General features: G+C 51.1%; 1 protein-coding gene across 14 annotated transcripts in view; it reads left to right on the forward strand.

The window, feature by feature from the left end:
* ZNF462 (zinc finger protein 462) overlaps positions 1-14,426 on the forward strand; it is a 144,985-nt gene that overhangs the window by 61,161 nt on the left and 69,398 nt on the right. For 8 of the 14 annotated variants that reach the window (XM_059657569.1, XM_059657563.1, XM_059657562.1 and 5 more), the window contains 5 exons: positions 1,617-1,866; positions 2,257-7,850; positions 8,615-8,776; positions 10,362-10,648; positions 13,347-13,465. In XM_059657569.1, coding sequence (XP_059513552.1) covers positions 1,647-1,866; positions 2,257-7,850; positions 8,615-8,776; positions 10,362-10,648; positions 13,347-13,465 — 6,382 coding nt within the window. In that variant the 5' untranslated portion in view covers positions 1,617-1,646. The remainder of the gene's footprint in view (positions 1-1,616; positions 1,867-2,256; positions 7,851-8,614; positions 8,777-10,361; positions 10,649-13,346; positions 13,466-14,426) is intronic. The other 6 variants (XM_059657574.1, XM_059657573.1, XM_059657570.1 and 3 more) reach the window with 4 other exon arrangements.

The raw sequence follows: 14,426 nt of genomic DNA on the forward strand, positions 1-14,426 counted from the left end.
AGCAACCCTCTTCCACACAATTTGGGTTGGTGCTTAGACCTAAAAGCTTGTGTATCTGGAATATTGAGACTTAGCTGAAAAGACTCTGGCTCGATGTTTATTGAAAAAGGATAGATTGCCCGGGGAGAGAAGAGGAGGTGCATATCTGCACCTCACTCTGCAGGCCCCTGTCTGCCCAGAGCTGGACTTGCCAGAAGTTATTTTAGTAGGCTATCAGCAGGAGCATGCCTTCATGGAAAATCCTCCCGCATCGGCTGCTTCTACTACATGGACATACTACTAGACTTTGTTCTCCCGCAGGCATAAGGTGTCTTCTCCAATGAAAGTCGAGAAAGCTGCTGCACAATAAAAGTGTGGAGAGATTTGTTTGCTCTTAGACATCTGGTTCTAGATTGCAGTGACTCGGTAGAGTTTGCGGTGGGTGAGCTCCATGAACTCACTCGCTCATTAAGGTAACAGTTGGTTATCTCCACTCCGAATATACGTTATGGTAGGAAGGCCTGTACCTTCTGCATTGTTAACTTCTTAATGATGGGACTCTCCATTGAGTTCGTGGGAAGCTGTCTCTATGTTTCTATCCCATTTTAAATAGCAGAATGAAGGTAGCTGGGCAAGTTTTAAAAATTATTCTACATCAGGTTCACAGCCTGTGTTTGTGTGTGTGTGTGTGTGTGTGTGTTCAAGTATACACGTCACATTTGTAAAGGAGAGAAATGGGAAAAGATTTTTAAAAGTCGTGACTTGGAAGCCCCTCTTAAAGACTGCGAGTTTCTGTCTGTTGCCTTCATGGAAATGGAGGTACCAAGGTGCAAACTTTCAACAAGAAACTGGATTGTCATCTTAAAGTTGGTTGTTTGAGAACCTCATGAGAAATATTTTATGACCTAATTAGATTGGAGAAGCTGTTAAGTTATAATTGGTGGGTAGTAAAAAGCAAATAACCATTTAGCTCATTAAAAAAAAAAGAAAAGCCAACTAAAGTGTTTGGGGAAGGGAGGAAAGAGGTGTATCCCAATATTAGTTAAGATGTTAAATTAAAATAATAAAATTATTTTTAAAATTTTTATTTCTTAAAATTATTAAGATTAAAATAATAAAAGGTCCAATAAAAGCTCTCTTTACCACCACTCTGAGATGCCATACTGTTTCACAATGTAGTGGTAAGACATCAGTGTTATGAAACTAAAACGGCAAATGGAGATTGAAGTTTTTTCTTTTCCTCTGTATGGACAGCCTCTATTTCAAAAAAGAAAATGGGCCCAAGCCAGAACCACAATCAGAATTAACTTACCAAGAAATTCGAATTTGGTCAAGAAATTCAGAAAGTACTAGAACTCTGGACATTTCCTTGACAAATGGCATTTGAAGATTTATCAAGCCAATAAAAGTTTATCTGGGTGGTTTTCTTTTTCTTTCCTTCTTTGAAGTTATGAAGTCAAGGACATCATCCCCGTTATGTCTGATGGCCTTCCTCTAGCCAGTGTTCCAACTGGTAGAGCTTAGTAAGCAAAATCTGCCGATACTAGAATTTTCTCCAGGAATGACTTCAGCCTCATCGACTTGGGCTGTGCATTCCCTACCTTCCTTAAGACGTTTCGTTGTGCCTTCTGCCACAGGTCCCTGATGTGAGAGGGTAGACCCCGATCATGGAGGTGCTTCAGTGTGATGGCTGTGACTTCAGAGCCCCATCCTATGAGGATCTCAAGGCGCACATTCAGGATGTCCACACGGCGTTTCTGCAGCCCACTGATGTTGCCGAAGACAACGCGCATGAGCCACGATCCGGGTCCATGAATGCCAGCAATCAGACCGAGGTGGAGTTTTCGTCTATAAAGGATGAATTTGGGATCGCAGAGGATTTATCAGGTAAATCTAGACTAACCTCGGCCTGTCTGATATAGTTCAGCGCTCTCATGCATTTTGAGCCAGTGGCCTTGGTTCTTGATACACGGGCTTCTGCTCTGCAGAGTTTCTCGCTCTTTTGAGCCCTATTTGTGGTTTGGGCATCATGTTTCGGTTCTTGAGTTCCTAGGTTATTGTCCTCTCGGCTTCCTTCTGACTCTTAGTTTCCTTTCCATTTGGAAAACAAGGTGTAGTCTCTCTGAAAGTTCTCGAATGGAGACTGCAGTTGGTGAAACTCATGCTTTTGTGGCTATGAAGAATAATTGAAAAGAAAAGTGGATTTGCATGGTTGAATTTCTTAATTCTCTCTTGCTTTGCTTTTCTTGTCCCACTTACCCTGTGTTTTCTCTTTAGGTCAAAATGCAACTGCATTGGGGACCGGAGGTTACTATGGCCACAGTCCAGGATATTACGGTCAGCATATTGCCCCTAATCCCAAGCCAACAAGCAAGTTTTTTCAATGCAAGTTCTGCGTACGCTACTTCAGGTCAAAAAACCTCCTCATTGAACACACTAGGAAGGTCCATGGGGCTCAAGCTGAAGGGAGTTCGGCGGGACCCCCCATCCCAGGATCCTTAAATTATAATATCATGATGCACGAGGGGTTTGGAAAGGTCTTCTCTTGCCAGTTTTGCACATACAAGTCACCAAGGAGGGCGAGAATAATGAAGCACCAGAAAATGTATCACAAAAACAGTTTGAAGGAGATCGCCGCGCTCCCTCCTGCCCCTGTCCCCATGCCAGACCCCGTGATCCCGCCTGTGTCCTTGCAGGACCCCTGCAAGGAGCTGCCTGCAGAGGTCGTGGAGCGCAGCATCTTGGAATCCATGGTCAAGCCTTTGACCAAGTCTCGAGGCAACTTTTGCTGTGAGTGGTGCAGCTACCAGACCCCGCGCCGAGAACGGTGGTGTGACCACATGATGAAGAAACACCGCAGCATGGTCAAGGTCCTCTCCAACCTCAGACAGCAGGAAGGGACGAGTCTCCCCGACCTGCCGAAGAACGACCCCAGCCCCACTTCCAACTCCACCTACCTGTCCATGAATGCTGCCAGCCGGGAGATGCCCAACGCCAACGTCTCCAACTACAGGGGCTCCATCAGCAACTCCATCATGAGACCCAATTCTTCTTCAGCTTCCAAGTTTTCGCCCCTGTCCTACCCTCCGATGAAGCCGAAGTCACCTCACAATTCTGGCCTTGTTAACCTGGCGGAGAGATCCCGTTACGGAATGGCTGACATGACAAATTCTCCTGCCGACCTGGAAACGAACAGCATGCTGAATGACTCTAGCTCCGAGGAAGAGCTCAATGAGATAGACAGTGAGAATGGCTTAAACGCTATGGATCACCAGACAGCAGGCATGTCTGCAGAGCAGCTGATGGGCTCCGACGGCCACAAATTGTTGGAGACCAAGGGGATTCCCTTCAGGAGATTTATGAACAGGTTCCAGTGCCCCTTTTGTCCTTTCCTCACCATGCATCGACGTAGCATCTCCCGACACATAGAAAACATTCACTTATCCGGAAAGACAGCTGTGTACAAATGTGACGAATGTCCGTTTACTTGCAAGAGCTCGTTAAAACTGGGGGCTCACAAACAGTGCCACACGGGTACAACGTCAGATTGGGATGCTGTGAATTCCCAGAGCGAAAGCATTGCTTCCTCAATGAATGAAGGGGTCGTGTCTTACGAGAGCCCAAGCATCAATGGCAGGAAGTCAGGAGTCATGTTGGATTCCTTGCAGCAACAGCCGCCGCCGCCGCCACTGCCACCGCCACCACCCCCGTCACAGCCTCAGCCACCGCAGCTGCCGCCACCACATCAGCTGCCACCCCAGCCCCAGCCCCCGCCGACGCAGCCGCCACAGCCCCCCGTGCAAGCCCCACCCCTGCACCCTTACAAATGCACCATGTGTAATTACTCCACCACGACTCTGAAAGGGCTAAGAGTCCATCAGCAGCACAAACACTCGTTCTGCGACAACTTGCCAAAATTCGAGGGGCCGCCCTCCAGCCTCCCATTGGAAAGTGAGACAGACAGCCACCCCTCTTCCAGCAACACTGTGAAGAAAAGCCAGACCTCAATTCTTGGGTTGTCCTCCAAGAACAATTTTGTAGCTAAGGCCTCTCGGAAGCTCGCTAGTGACTTTCCTCTCGACTTATCGCCGGTGAAGAAGAGGACGAGGATCGACGAGATCGCGAGCAACCTGCAGAGCAAGATCAACCAGAGCAAGCAGCAGGAGGATGCCGTGATCAACGTCGAGGATGATGAGGAGGAAGAGGAAGACAATGAAGTGGAGATTGAGGTGGAGTTGGACCGGGAAGAAGAGCCAACGGAACCAGTCCTGGAGGTGCCCCCTCCCTTTGCAACGCAGCCGCTGTGGGTGCCCGACACCAGCGTGCCCCAGAAGGAGCCCAACTTCAGAAACATCAGCCACGATTACAATGCCACCAACGGGGCGGAGATTGAGCTCACGCTTTCGGAAGACGAAGAGGATTATTACGGCTCCTCGACAAACTTGAAAGATCACCAAATTCCCGGTACCGCTCTGCTGAACGCCCAGGTTCCCCTGTATGGGACCGAGCACAATAATGAAAGTACAGACTTTAGTGACTCTGGGAGGCTTTACTATTGCAAACACTGTGACTTTAACAACAAATCCGCCCGGAGTGTCAGCACCCACTATCAGCGAATGCACCCGTACATAAAATTCAGCTTCAGGTACATCTTGGACCCCAACGACCACAGCGCGGTGTACAGGTGCCTGGAGTGCTACATCGATTACACCAACTTCGAAGATCTCCAGCAGCACTACGGTGAGCACCACCCCGAAGCCATGAATGTCCTCAACTTTGACCATTCGGACCTGATCTACCGGTGTCGGTTCTGTTCCTACACGAGCCCCAACGTGAGGAGCCTGATGCCACACTACCAAAGAATGCACCCCACGGTGAAGATCAACAACGCCATGATCTTTTCCAGCTATGTTGTGGAGCAGCAGGAGGGGCTGAGCACCGAGTCCCAGACGCTGCGGGAGATCCTGAACTCGGCGCCCAAGAACCTGGCAACATCCACGCCCGTGGCTCGCGGTGGCGGCATGGCGTTCAATAAAAGCACCCCTCCCAAGACCTTTCCTCCAGAATGTGAAAACCAGAAGGACCCCTCCGTGAACACCGTGGTCGTTTACGACTGTGACGTTTGCTCGTTCGCAAGCCCCAACATGCACTCTGTCTTGGTTCATTATCAGAAGAAACACCCCGAAGAAAAGGCTTCCTACTTTAGGATCCAGAAAACCATGCGAATGGTGTCTGTGGACAGGGGCGCGGCCCTTTCTCAATTATCATTTGAGGTGGGTGCTCCCATGTCTCCCAAAATGTCCACCATGGGTTCCCCACCCCCCCCACCACCCCCGCCACCAGACCTCAGTACTGAGCTTTACTACTGCAAACACTGCTCCTACAGCAATCGGTCAGTTGTGGGAGTGCTTGTCCACTACCAGAAAAGACACCCAGAAATAAAGGTCACTGCCAAATATATCAGACAGGCTCCTCCCACAGCGGCCATGATGAGAGGGGCCGAGGGGCCCCAAGGCTCCCCCCGGCCGCCCGCCCCCATGCCGCCGCTGAGCCGGAGCAGCTCCGAGAGAGATGGCCCCCCTGTGGAGAACGAGATGTTTTTTTGCCAGCACTGTGATTACGGGAACCGGACCGTCAAAGGGGTACTCATTCATTATCAGAAGAAGCACCGAGACTTCAAGGCCAACGCAGACGTGATCCGGCAGCACACGGCCACCATCCGAAGCCTCTGTGACCGGAACCAGAGGAAGTCCGCCAGTTGCATGCTGGTTGCCCCCTCCGGCGTGGAGCGGGACAAAACGAAACTGCGAGCCCTCAAGTGTAGGCAGTGCTCGTACACCTCCCCCTACTTCTATGCACTGAGGAAGCATACCAAGAAAGACCACCCCGCCCTCAAGGCCACGGTCACGTCCATCATGCGCTGGGCGTTCCTCGATGGCTCCATAGAAGCCGGCTACCACTGCGAGTGGTGCATCTATTCCCACACGGAGCCCAACGGCCTGCTCCTGCATTACCAAAGGAGGCACCCGGAGCATTACGTGGACTACACCTACATGGCTACCAAACTCTGGGCCGGGCCAGACCCATCCCCTCCCTCCCTCATGATGCCAGCCGAAGCCAAAACCTACCGATGCCGAGACTGTGTCTTCGAAGCCATCTCCATCTGGGACATCACCAATCACTACCAAGCGTTCCACCCCTGGGCCATGAATGGTGACGAGTCGGTGCTGCTGGACATCATCAAGGAGAAGGATGCTGTGGAGAACCCCATCCCTTCGGCCGAAGAGTTAGTGGGCCCCGTGAATTGTGAAAGCGGTTTGCCCGCTCCCCTCCCCGAGCAGGACATGGAATGCCCCGAGGATGCCCGGCTTTCCCCAGAGAAGAGCCTCCAGCTCTCCTCGGCCAACCCCGCCATCAACTCCACCCCGTACCAGTGCACCGTGTGCCAGTCCGAGTATAACAACCTGCACGGCCTTCTGACCCATTACGGGAAGAAGCACCCCGGCATGAAGGTGAAGGCCGCTGACTTTGCCCAGGACATCGACATCAACCCAGGCGCCGTCTACAAGTGCCGGCACTGCCCCTACATCAACACCCGCATCCACGGCGTCCTGACCCACTACCAGAAGCGACACCCGGCCATCAAGGTGACCGCCGAGGACTTCGTGCACGACGTGGAGCAGTCCGCCGACATCGCCCAGAACGACGTGGAGGAGACGAGCCGGATCTTCAAGCAAGGGTTCGGCGCCTACCGCTGCAAACTGTGCCCCTACACGCATGGCACTCTGGAGAAGCTCAAAATCCACTACGAGAAGTACCACAACCAGCCTGAATTCGATGTCTTCTCCCCGTCGCCCCCGAAGCTGCCGGTGTCCCTCGAGCCCGAGATAACCACGGAAGTGAGCCCCTCCCAAGTCTCCATCGCCGAGGAGGAGGTGGGGGAGGAGCCCGTGCCCGCTGCTCACTTCTCTACCTCGCACCTGGCCTCGCACACGGTGTTCCGGTGCCAGCTCTGCAAGTACTTCTGCTCCACGAGGAAGGGCATCGCCAGGCACTACCGCATCAAGCACAACAACGTCCGCGCCCAGCCCGAGGGCAAGAACAACCTCTTCAAGTGCGCCCTGTGCTCCTACACCAACCCCATCCGCAAAGGGCTGGCGGCCCACTACCAGAAGCGCCATGACATCGACGCCTATTACACCCACTGCCTGGCGGCCTCCAGGACCATCAGCGACAAGCCCAACAAGGTCATCATCCCGTCCCCGCCCAAGGACGACTCGCCGCAGCTCAGCGAGGAACTGCGCCGGGCGGTGGAGAAGAAGAAGTGCTCCCTGTGCTCCTTCCAGTCCTTCAGCAAGAAGGGCATCGTGTCCCACTACATGAAGCGCCACCCGGGGGTGTTCCCCAAGAAGCAGCACGCCAGCAAGCTGGGGGGCTACTTCACGGCCGTCTACGCCGACGAGCCCGAGAAGCCGGCGCTGCTGGAGGAGGAGGAGAGAGGCAGCTTGGAGAAAGCCGAGGTGGAGGGAGGCGAGGCGCAGGAGATGGAGTGGCTCCCGTTCCGCTGCATCAAGTGCTTCAAGCTCTCCTTCAGCACGGCCGAGCTGCTGTGCATGCATTACACCGACCACCACAGCCGGGACCTCAAGAGGGACTTCGTCATCCTGGGCAGCGGCCCCCGCCCGCAGGGCCCCGCCTACCAGTGTAAGCACTGCGATAGCAAACTGCAGAGCACCGCGGAGCTGACCTCACACTTGAACGTTCACAATGAGGAATTCCAGAAGCGTGCCAAACGTCAGGAGAGGAGGAAACAGCTTTTGAGCAAGCAGAAATATGCAGATGGTGCTTTTGCAGATTTCAAACAAGAGAGGGTAAGGATATGTTTTGATTTCCCTTCCCCCAGGAGGCCTCTCAGCACTGGTGCCCACACGCACGTCTTCGTTGCCAGCCAAGCTGCCACGGGCTTCCTAGTGACTTAGCTTGCCAGAGAGCTCAATAAGTCAATTAAACATTTCGAGCTTGATTATCCCCATTCTGTGCTCACTCTTCTCCACGGTCCTATGCCCCTCCCTCTCACTCCTCCGGAGGCTCCCCAGGGGAGGGTTGGGGTGGTTTCTCTGTGTCTCTGCCAAGCAGCCTCGTCGGAGGCCTAGGTCCACGGCGACGCTGGCTCTCTTTCCTGAGGCCGCCGTGGGCTGTCTCTTGGTCTCATGAGCGCTTCTCAGCCGTGTCTCGGTCTGCAGTGTGGCTACATGAACCTAACATCTCCCGGAATAGAATGGTGTGTGTGTGTCAAGAAGCTCACTAACGGCGTAGCTATGCAACGTTCTCACCTGCGTAGTTGACACGGGTTTGCAGACCCGATCCCTTGGTGGCCGTGACGATGAGGCTTCTGCACAGAAATCTTCTCACAAGTCGTAATGCACGCGGGTTCCAGAGACTTTGCATAGTAGGCAGTGTGCCACGACTCTTGACGAATTCCTTATGTAAAAAAAAAAAAAATACTCATTCTCTCCCTTGGTTTTTAACCTGCTAATCTGCTTTAAAATAAAATCTGCTAGTAAGCTACAAGAATAAATGCCGGCCGTTGCGGGAGGGGCTCGCAGTACTGACAGCTACTACTGTATTTTACCAGCCTTTTGGCCACTTAGAAGAGGTGCCAAAGATCAAGGAGCGGAAGGTGGTGGGCTACAAGTGTAAATTCTGTGTGGAGGTGCACCCGACGCTCCGAGCCATCTGCAATCACCTGCGGAAGCACGTCCAGTACGGCAGCGTCCCCGCCGTGTCCGCCGTGAAGGTGAGCGCTGGGAAGGCCTGGATATGCGTTCCTGTGTGTGAGCCGCGCGCGTTACTCATTAACCCCGTTGCTCAAAGCAGCTCCGGAGCGGGCGGCCCGGAGTGCGCGCATTCCTGAGTGTTGCCGGCGTCGGTCTGGCTTGTTTTGATTTCTTTGCAGGTTGGACGTCCCTCCTCTTGCGTGTCTCGACGCGGTCGAGCTCCGATCTGGTTCCCTGCCACGTGGGTAGTTTGGTGGGAACAGAAGATCCGGGCCTCTCGGCGCAGGAGGCTGCGGGTCGCCCTTCTCTTCTGCGAGTAGCACCCCTAGGTGTTTGCTCTTCCGAGCCCTTGAGAGCAAGTGTGTTCTGTCCTGTCCTCTTCGGCTCCTCCCACTGCCTGACTTCTCACTGTCCTTTCTCATCGGCCGGGCGGGCGCAGAGAGCCCCGGAGAGTCCGTCTTTTGCTGCTTATCCTGGGTCCTCGAAGGAGCGGCACAGACATGACACCTAAAACTAAAAGCCTTAAGTCACCGTTGACCCTGAGAGCCTGTTGGCCTGATTTGTCCTCCCACCCACCCTCCCCTGTTACTGACACATGCCATCCCAATCCCAAACCCACCTCCCCCCCACACACACACCTTTCATAGGCTGCCTGTTGCGAACTTTATAACCAGAATAGCAGCCGCTGTTTGGATAGCCACCCTGCCATCCCGGCCTTCCAGGAAGGGCTAGCCTGCTGAGGTAGAGGAGTTGGCTCAGGGCTCTGCTCTTCCTCCCTGGATATGTGACTGCGTATTTGTCACCGGCCCCGTTTGATCTTGTCCTGTTCTGCCTGTGTGGCCTGGAGGCGAACCTTCTGCTTTTCTCCTCCGAAGACTGAAACTGCCTGGCTGTGGGCAGCGCAGAGGCCGCGGTGGGCAGCGCAGGGGCAGCGGTGGCCGGTGTCTTCCCTGCCTCTGTGGGGTGTCCCAGCCTTGGACTCACTCAGGGGAGACAGAGCGGCTCTCCCCGTAATCAGTAATCCAAGGAGCCACCTGGAAACATGAGTGGCTTCAAACCAGGCAGCTTCTTAACTTTTTGAATTGATTATTCATCAACCTTCAGGCAAGGGCTGAAGTCACCGTCTGCGGGGCGGCATGAGCATGGGGGGCACAGGGCAGGCTCTTTCACGTTCCTTGATTTCCCAAGGATGATGCCCACACTACTCGGCGTGGTTTCCTTCCTTTCCTGTTGTTGTTTTTTCTCTGAGCCGTAACCCTAACCCTGCTTGATGTCAGTTTAGGTGAGATCACAATTAAAATTTTCTTTTCTTAAGATGGGCGATAAGTGAGCGAACTGCCTTCAGTGTGGGAGAGCCCCTCTCTCAACATTTGCCAGGCAGTAGCACCCTGCGCCTGGACACATTGCCCTAAAACCACCACCACTGCATGAGGAATGCCGGCGGGTTTGCCGTCTCCTCTAGGGGGAGCCGGAGAGGCCGGGAGGAGACTGTCAGGAACCGCCCCGCGGCTTGTGGGAGAATGCAGGAGAGGAGGAAGGCTGGGGCGAATGACCATAGATATTTATTTTGTTGGTGGGGTATGTGTGTGTGTGTGGTTCTCTTAGCAGGAGGCTGAGGACCCTTCCCACTTGTTCCTGGATGGACTGGAAGCAGCCAAAGATGCAAGTGGCGCCCTGGTGGACCGGGTGGATGGTGGACACTGCTTGCTTGATGGAATGTTGGAGGATGAGACCCGGCCGGGGGGATACCATTGTAGTCAATGTGACCGAGTCCTGATGTCCATGCAGGGGCTGCGTTCTCATGAGAGGAGCCACCTGGCCCTGGCCATGTTCACCCGTGAGGACAAGTACAGCTGCCAGTATTGCTCCTTTGTTTCCGCTTTCAGGCACAAGTAAGTGCTGAGGAGTGGCCGGTCGCGTGTACCTGGGCGGAGGTGGCCTAGCGGAGGGCAGTTACGTGAGGGCGGGAGAAGCTTGGAGGAGTCAGCAGTTGCCCCTCGTGGTTCACACCTGCTGTCCAGTTGGCAGTTACCTTGAACTTTATCTGTCAAATGGGGCTAAGAACACGAGTTTGCTTGGTTGACAGAAGATTTGCAGGCTTTAAAAAAAAAAAATGACAGTTTTGTAGATATGGCTCTGACGTACACAAAGATCTGAGAGTCGATAAGTTTATTGGTACCTAATCATCATTTGAGGACTATTTTGAGTGACTAGGGGATAAAATTAGGACTGTTAACCCATGTGACCAAAGGCTCATTGCTTGATTTTTTTTAAAAAAAATATTTTTTTATTCATTTCAGGGAGGAAGGGAGAGGGAAAGAGAGATAGAAACGTCAATGATGAGAGAGAATCATTGAAGGGCTGCCTCCTGCATGTCCTCCACTGGGGATGGAACCTGCAACCCGGGTATGTGCCCTGATCTCCTGGTTCATAGGTCATTGCTCAACCACTAAGCCATGCCGACTGGGCATCATTGCTTGATGTTTTTTGTTTGTTTGTTTTTTTAAAAATATATTTTACTGATTTTTTACAGAGAGGAAGGGAGAAGGATAGAGAGTTAGAAACATCGATGAGAGAGAAACATCGATCAGCTGCCTCTTGCACATCCCCTACTGTGGATGTGCCCGCAACCAAGGTACATGCCCTTGACCGGAATCGAACCTGGGACCCTTGAGTCCGCAGGCTGACACTCTGTCCACTGAGCAAAACCGGTTAGGGCTGCTTGATGTTTTTAAAAAGACCTTGAAAGGTAGATAAGTTGATGGAATCCAGAGAGATGCTTGAAGTTCAGGGTGGTTGAAGAGGGAGAGCTTCCCGTTGCTCATCACGGCTTAGAAATTGTAAATTTGGAGTTTTTATGAAGGCTTTTCTGGGTGATGAGAAGAGGGATGGTTCTGAGACGAAACAACATTTTGTTGCCTTTCTCTGTTGACTGTGCGCCAGAGAGAAATGTTCTGTAATGTGTTCTGCGGTCTTGGATGAAGGTGACTAATTGTAAGACTATGACATGCTGTTTATTTTTATGATAATTGGAAATAACTGATGGGCTGTTTGCTTCTTTAAACAGACAAAGTGCTAGTTAGTGGAGGTGGAAAGGCGGGAGGAGGCAGTGCTTCTGCAGAGTTTGGGATGCTTAAAACTATTATTTTTAAAAATATATATTTTATTGATTTTTTACAGAGAGAAAGGGAGAGGGACAGAGAGTTAGAAACATCGATGAGAGAGAAACATCGATCAGCTGCCTCCTGCACACCCCATACTGGGGATGTGCCCGCAACCAAGGTACAGGCCCTTGACCGGAATCGAACCTGGGACCCTTCAGTCCGCAGGCTGACGCTCTATCCACTGAACCAAACCGGTCAGGGCTAAAACTATTATTATTCTATTATTATTATTATTCAAAGTTGAATATCTAATCTTTGCCATCGGATCCAGGCACTAGCATCAAATTTGTGTAGTTCTCATCAGTTCCAAAACTGATTTTTTTGTTGTTAATCCTCACCCGAGGAAATTTTTCCATTGATTTTTTTAGGGAGAGTGGAAGGGAGGGGGAGAGACAGAAACATCGATGTGAGAGAGACATTTATTGGTTGCCTCCTGCACTCCCACCCTGACCAGGGCTTGGGATTGAGCCTGCAACCAAGGTAGGTGCCCTTGACCTAAATCAAACCCGGGACCCTTCAGTCCATGGGCTGACACTATCCACTGAGCCGAACCGGCAAGGGTCCGAAGTACTTTATAACAGCACCTATCACATAGCAGAACCTCAGGACATCGCTGTGAATAAGTGGGTATGCCCTTGTACTTGGCGGTGTCCTGGAGGCTTCTGGAGCATGTGAAGATGAATGGGCCATGGTCAGTGTTCTACAAGAGTTTAGGGTCTAGCAGATGATAAATAAAGCCAGCACACCAGTGACTTGCCATAAGAAGGCCCACATTTTTAAAAATGTGTGTCAATAAAACACTATGAAGTTTCAAAGAGGGGAAATGTGAACATCGCTCTGGAAGAATCAGGAAGGTTTTATGGCGTCGGGAGCACTTGAAGTAGGAAGATAAGACTTGAGTGGTTTTGTGATGTGGGGTAGTGACACAAATTAGGACTTTTCCCACACCTGGTTTGGTGGATTTATTTTTTTTCTTTAGACTAGTAATTATGTAATACTGGGAATGCCTATAATTAAATGACATCCTTGTAAGTTGCTTCTGGAAGACGGATGTACAGCAAACGTTGTGTTTATCAGAGGGGTGACTAGCCTCTGGATCACGTGACTTCCCATAATCACACCTGCCTATTTACAAAGGCTTTGGGAACAAACCGCTCATTCCAAGTAGTTCAACACTTTGAAACCCTTCCCTGCTCAAGAGTTATCTCCTCCTTCCTTGAGCTTCCCCTCCTTTTAGAGTAGGTGCCACTCTTGCCCTTTTTTTTTTTTTTTTTTTTTTTTTTTTTTTGTAAGCACCATCATTGGAAAGTAGCAAAATGATTTTGAACAGCTTAGAAATGGGATTTCTGGAAGAGGGCAATGAGAAAATGTTACGTGCAGCTTTTAACCCCGTCTTTTTGTTTGTTCGTTTTTCTCCTATGTCAAGTTTGGATCGCCATATGCAAACCCACCACGGACACCATAAACCGTTCCGGTGCAAGCTCTGCTCCTTCAAGTCCTCCTACAACAGTCGGCTAAAAACACACCTGCTCAAAGCTCATGCTGGTGAGTTGACGTTGGTGGTGCCCAAGTCTGCTGAGTTTGAAATCCTGTGGTCTTCACTGAGTAAAATTTAAAAGTCTCTTGTCCCACACATGAGAATAAGTTATTCTTGAGATGGTTGCACATTTAGTTATTTTTTAATCGAATAAAGAAAATCTAAGGAATCGCCCAAAGCCAAAATAATACCCAGCCGGCGTCACCCACATCACAGTTGATGCATGCTAACAGCGTTTGTTGGCAAAGAGAAAGTTCTAAATTCCTGAGCCTTTCTAATGGAAATGCAAGAATTGTTACATCCACTAAAGATAGCCCCCAAATAAAGTAATGTTGTAGTCTTTTTTTTTTTAAATATATTGTATTGAGTTTTTACAGAGAGGAGAGGAGAGAGATAGAGAGCTAGAAACATCGATGAGAGAGAAACACCGACCAGCTGCCTCCTGCACACCCCCCACTGGGGATGTGCCCGCAACCAAGGTACATGCCCCTGACCGGAATCGAACCTGGGACCCCTCAGTCCGCAGGCCAACGCTCTATCCACTGAGCCAAACCGGTTTCGGCAATGTTGTAGTCTTGAGGAAGTTCAGAGGAACTTAAGAGAACTCAAGACAAGTAGTGAGATTCTTGGGAGATGCCTTACATACATTTTCAGATACAAGATAAGAAGTGGCTTAGTATCATGCATGCCCCGGGGCTACGCGGGTCTCTATCACTGTATCGGCCCATCTCACTGTGCTTGCTTCATTGAACACCCTTTACCTACAGGGCTCTTTACTAAACATGTTACATTCATCATCGTTTTTAATCCTCATGGCAATCCTAAAGGGCAGGTTGTCACCCTCAGTTTCGGATGACCTGCTCAAAACCATGTGGTCCATTCACTGACAACCTGACTCCAGAACAAGCACATCCCTGTCACTGTTGGGCTGCTGCCTCTCTCTCTTCTGCTCTTCTCTACTTTGCATAT

This window comes from Myotis daubentonii, chromosome 11 (genome assembly GCF_963259705.1).
Source record: "Myotis daubentonii chromosome 11, mMyoDau2.1, whole genome shotgun sequence".
Classification (NCBI taxonomy): Eukaryota; Metazoa; Chordata; class Mammalia; order Chiroptera; family Vespertilionidae; genus Myotis; species Myotis daubentonii.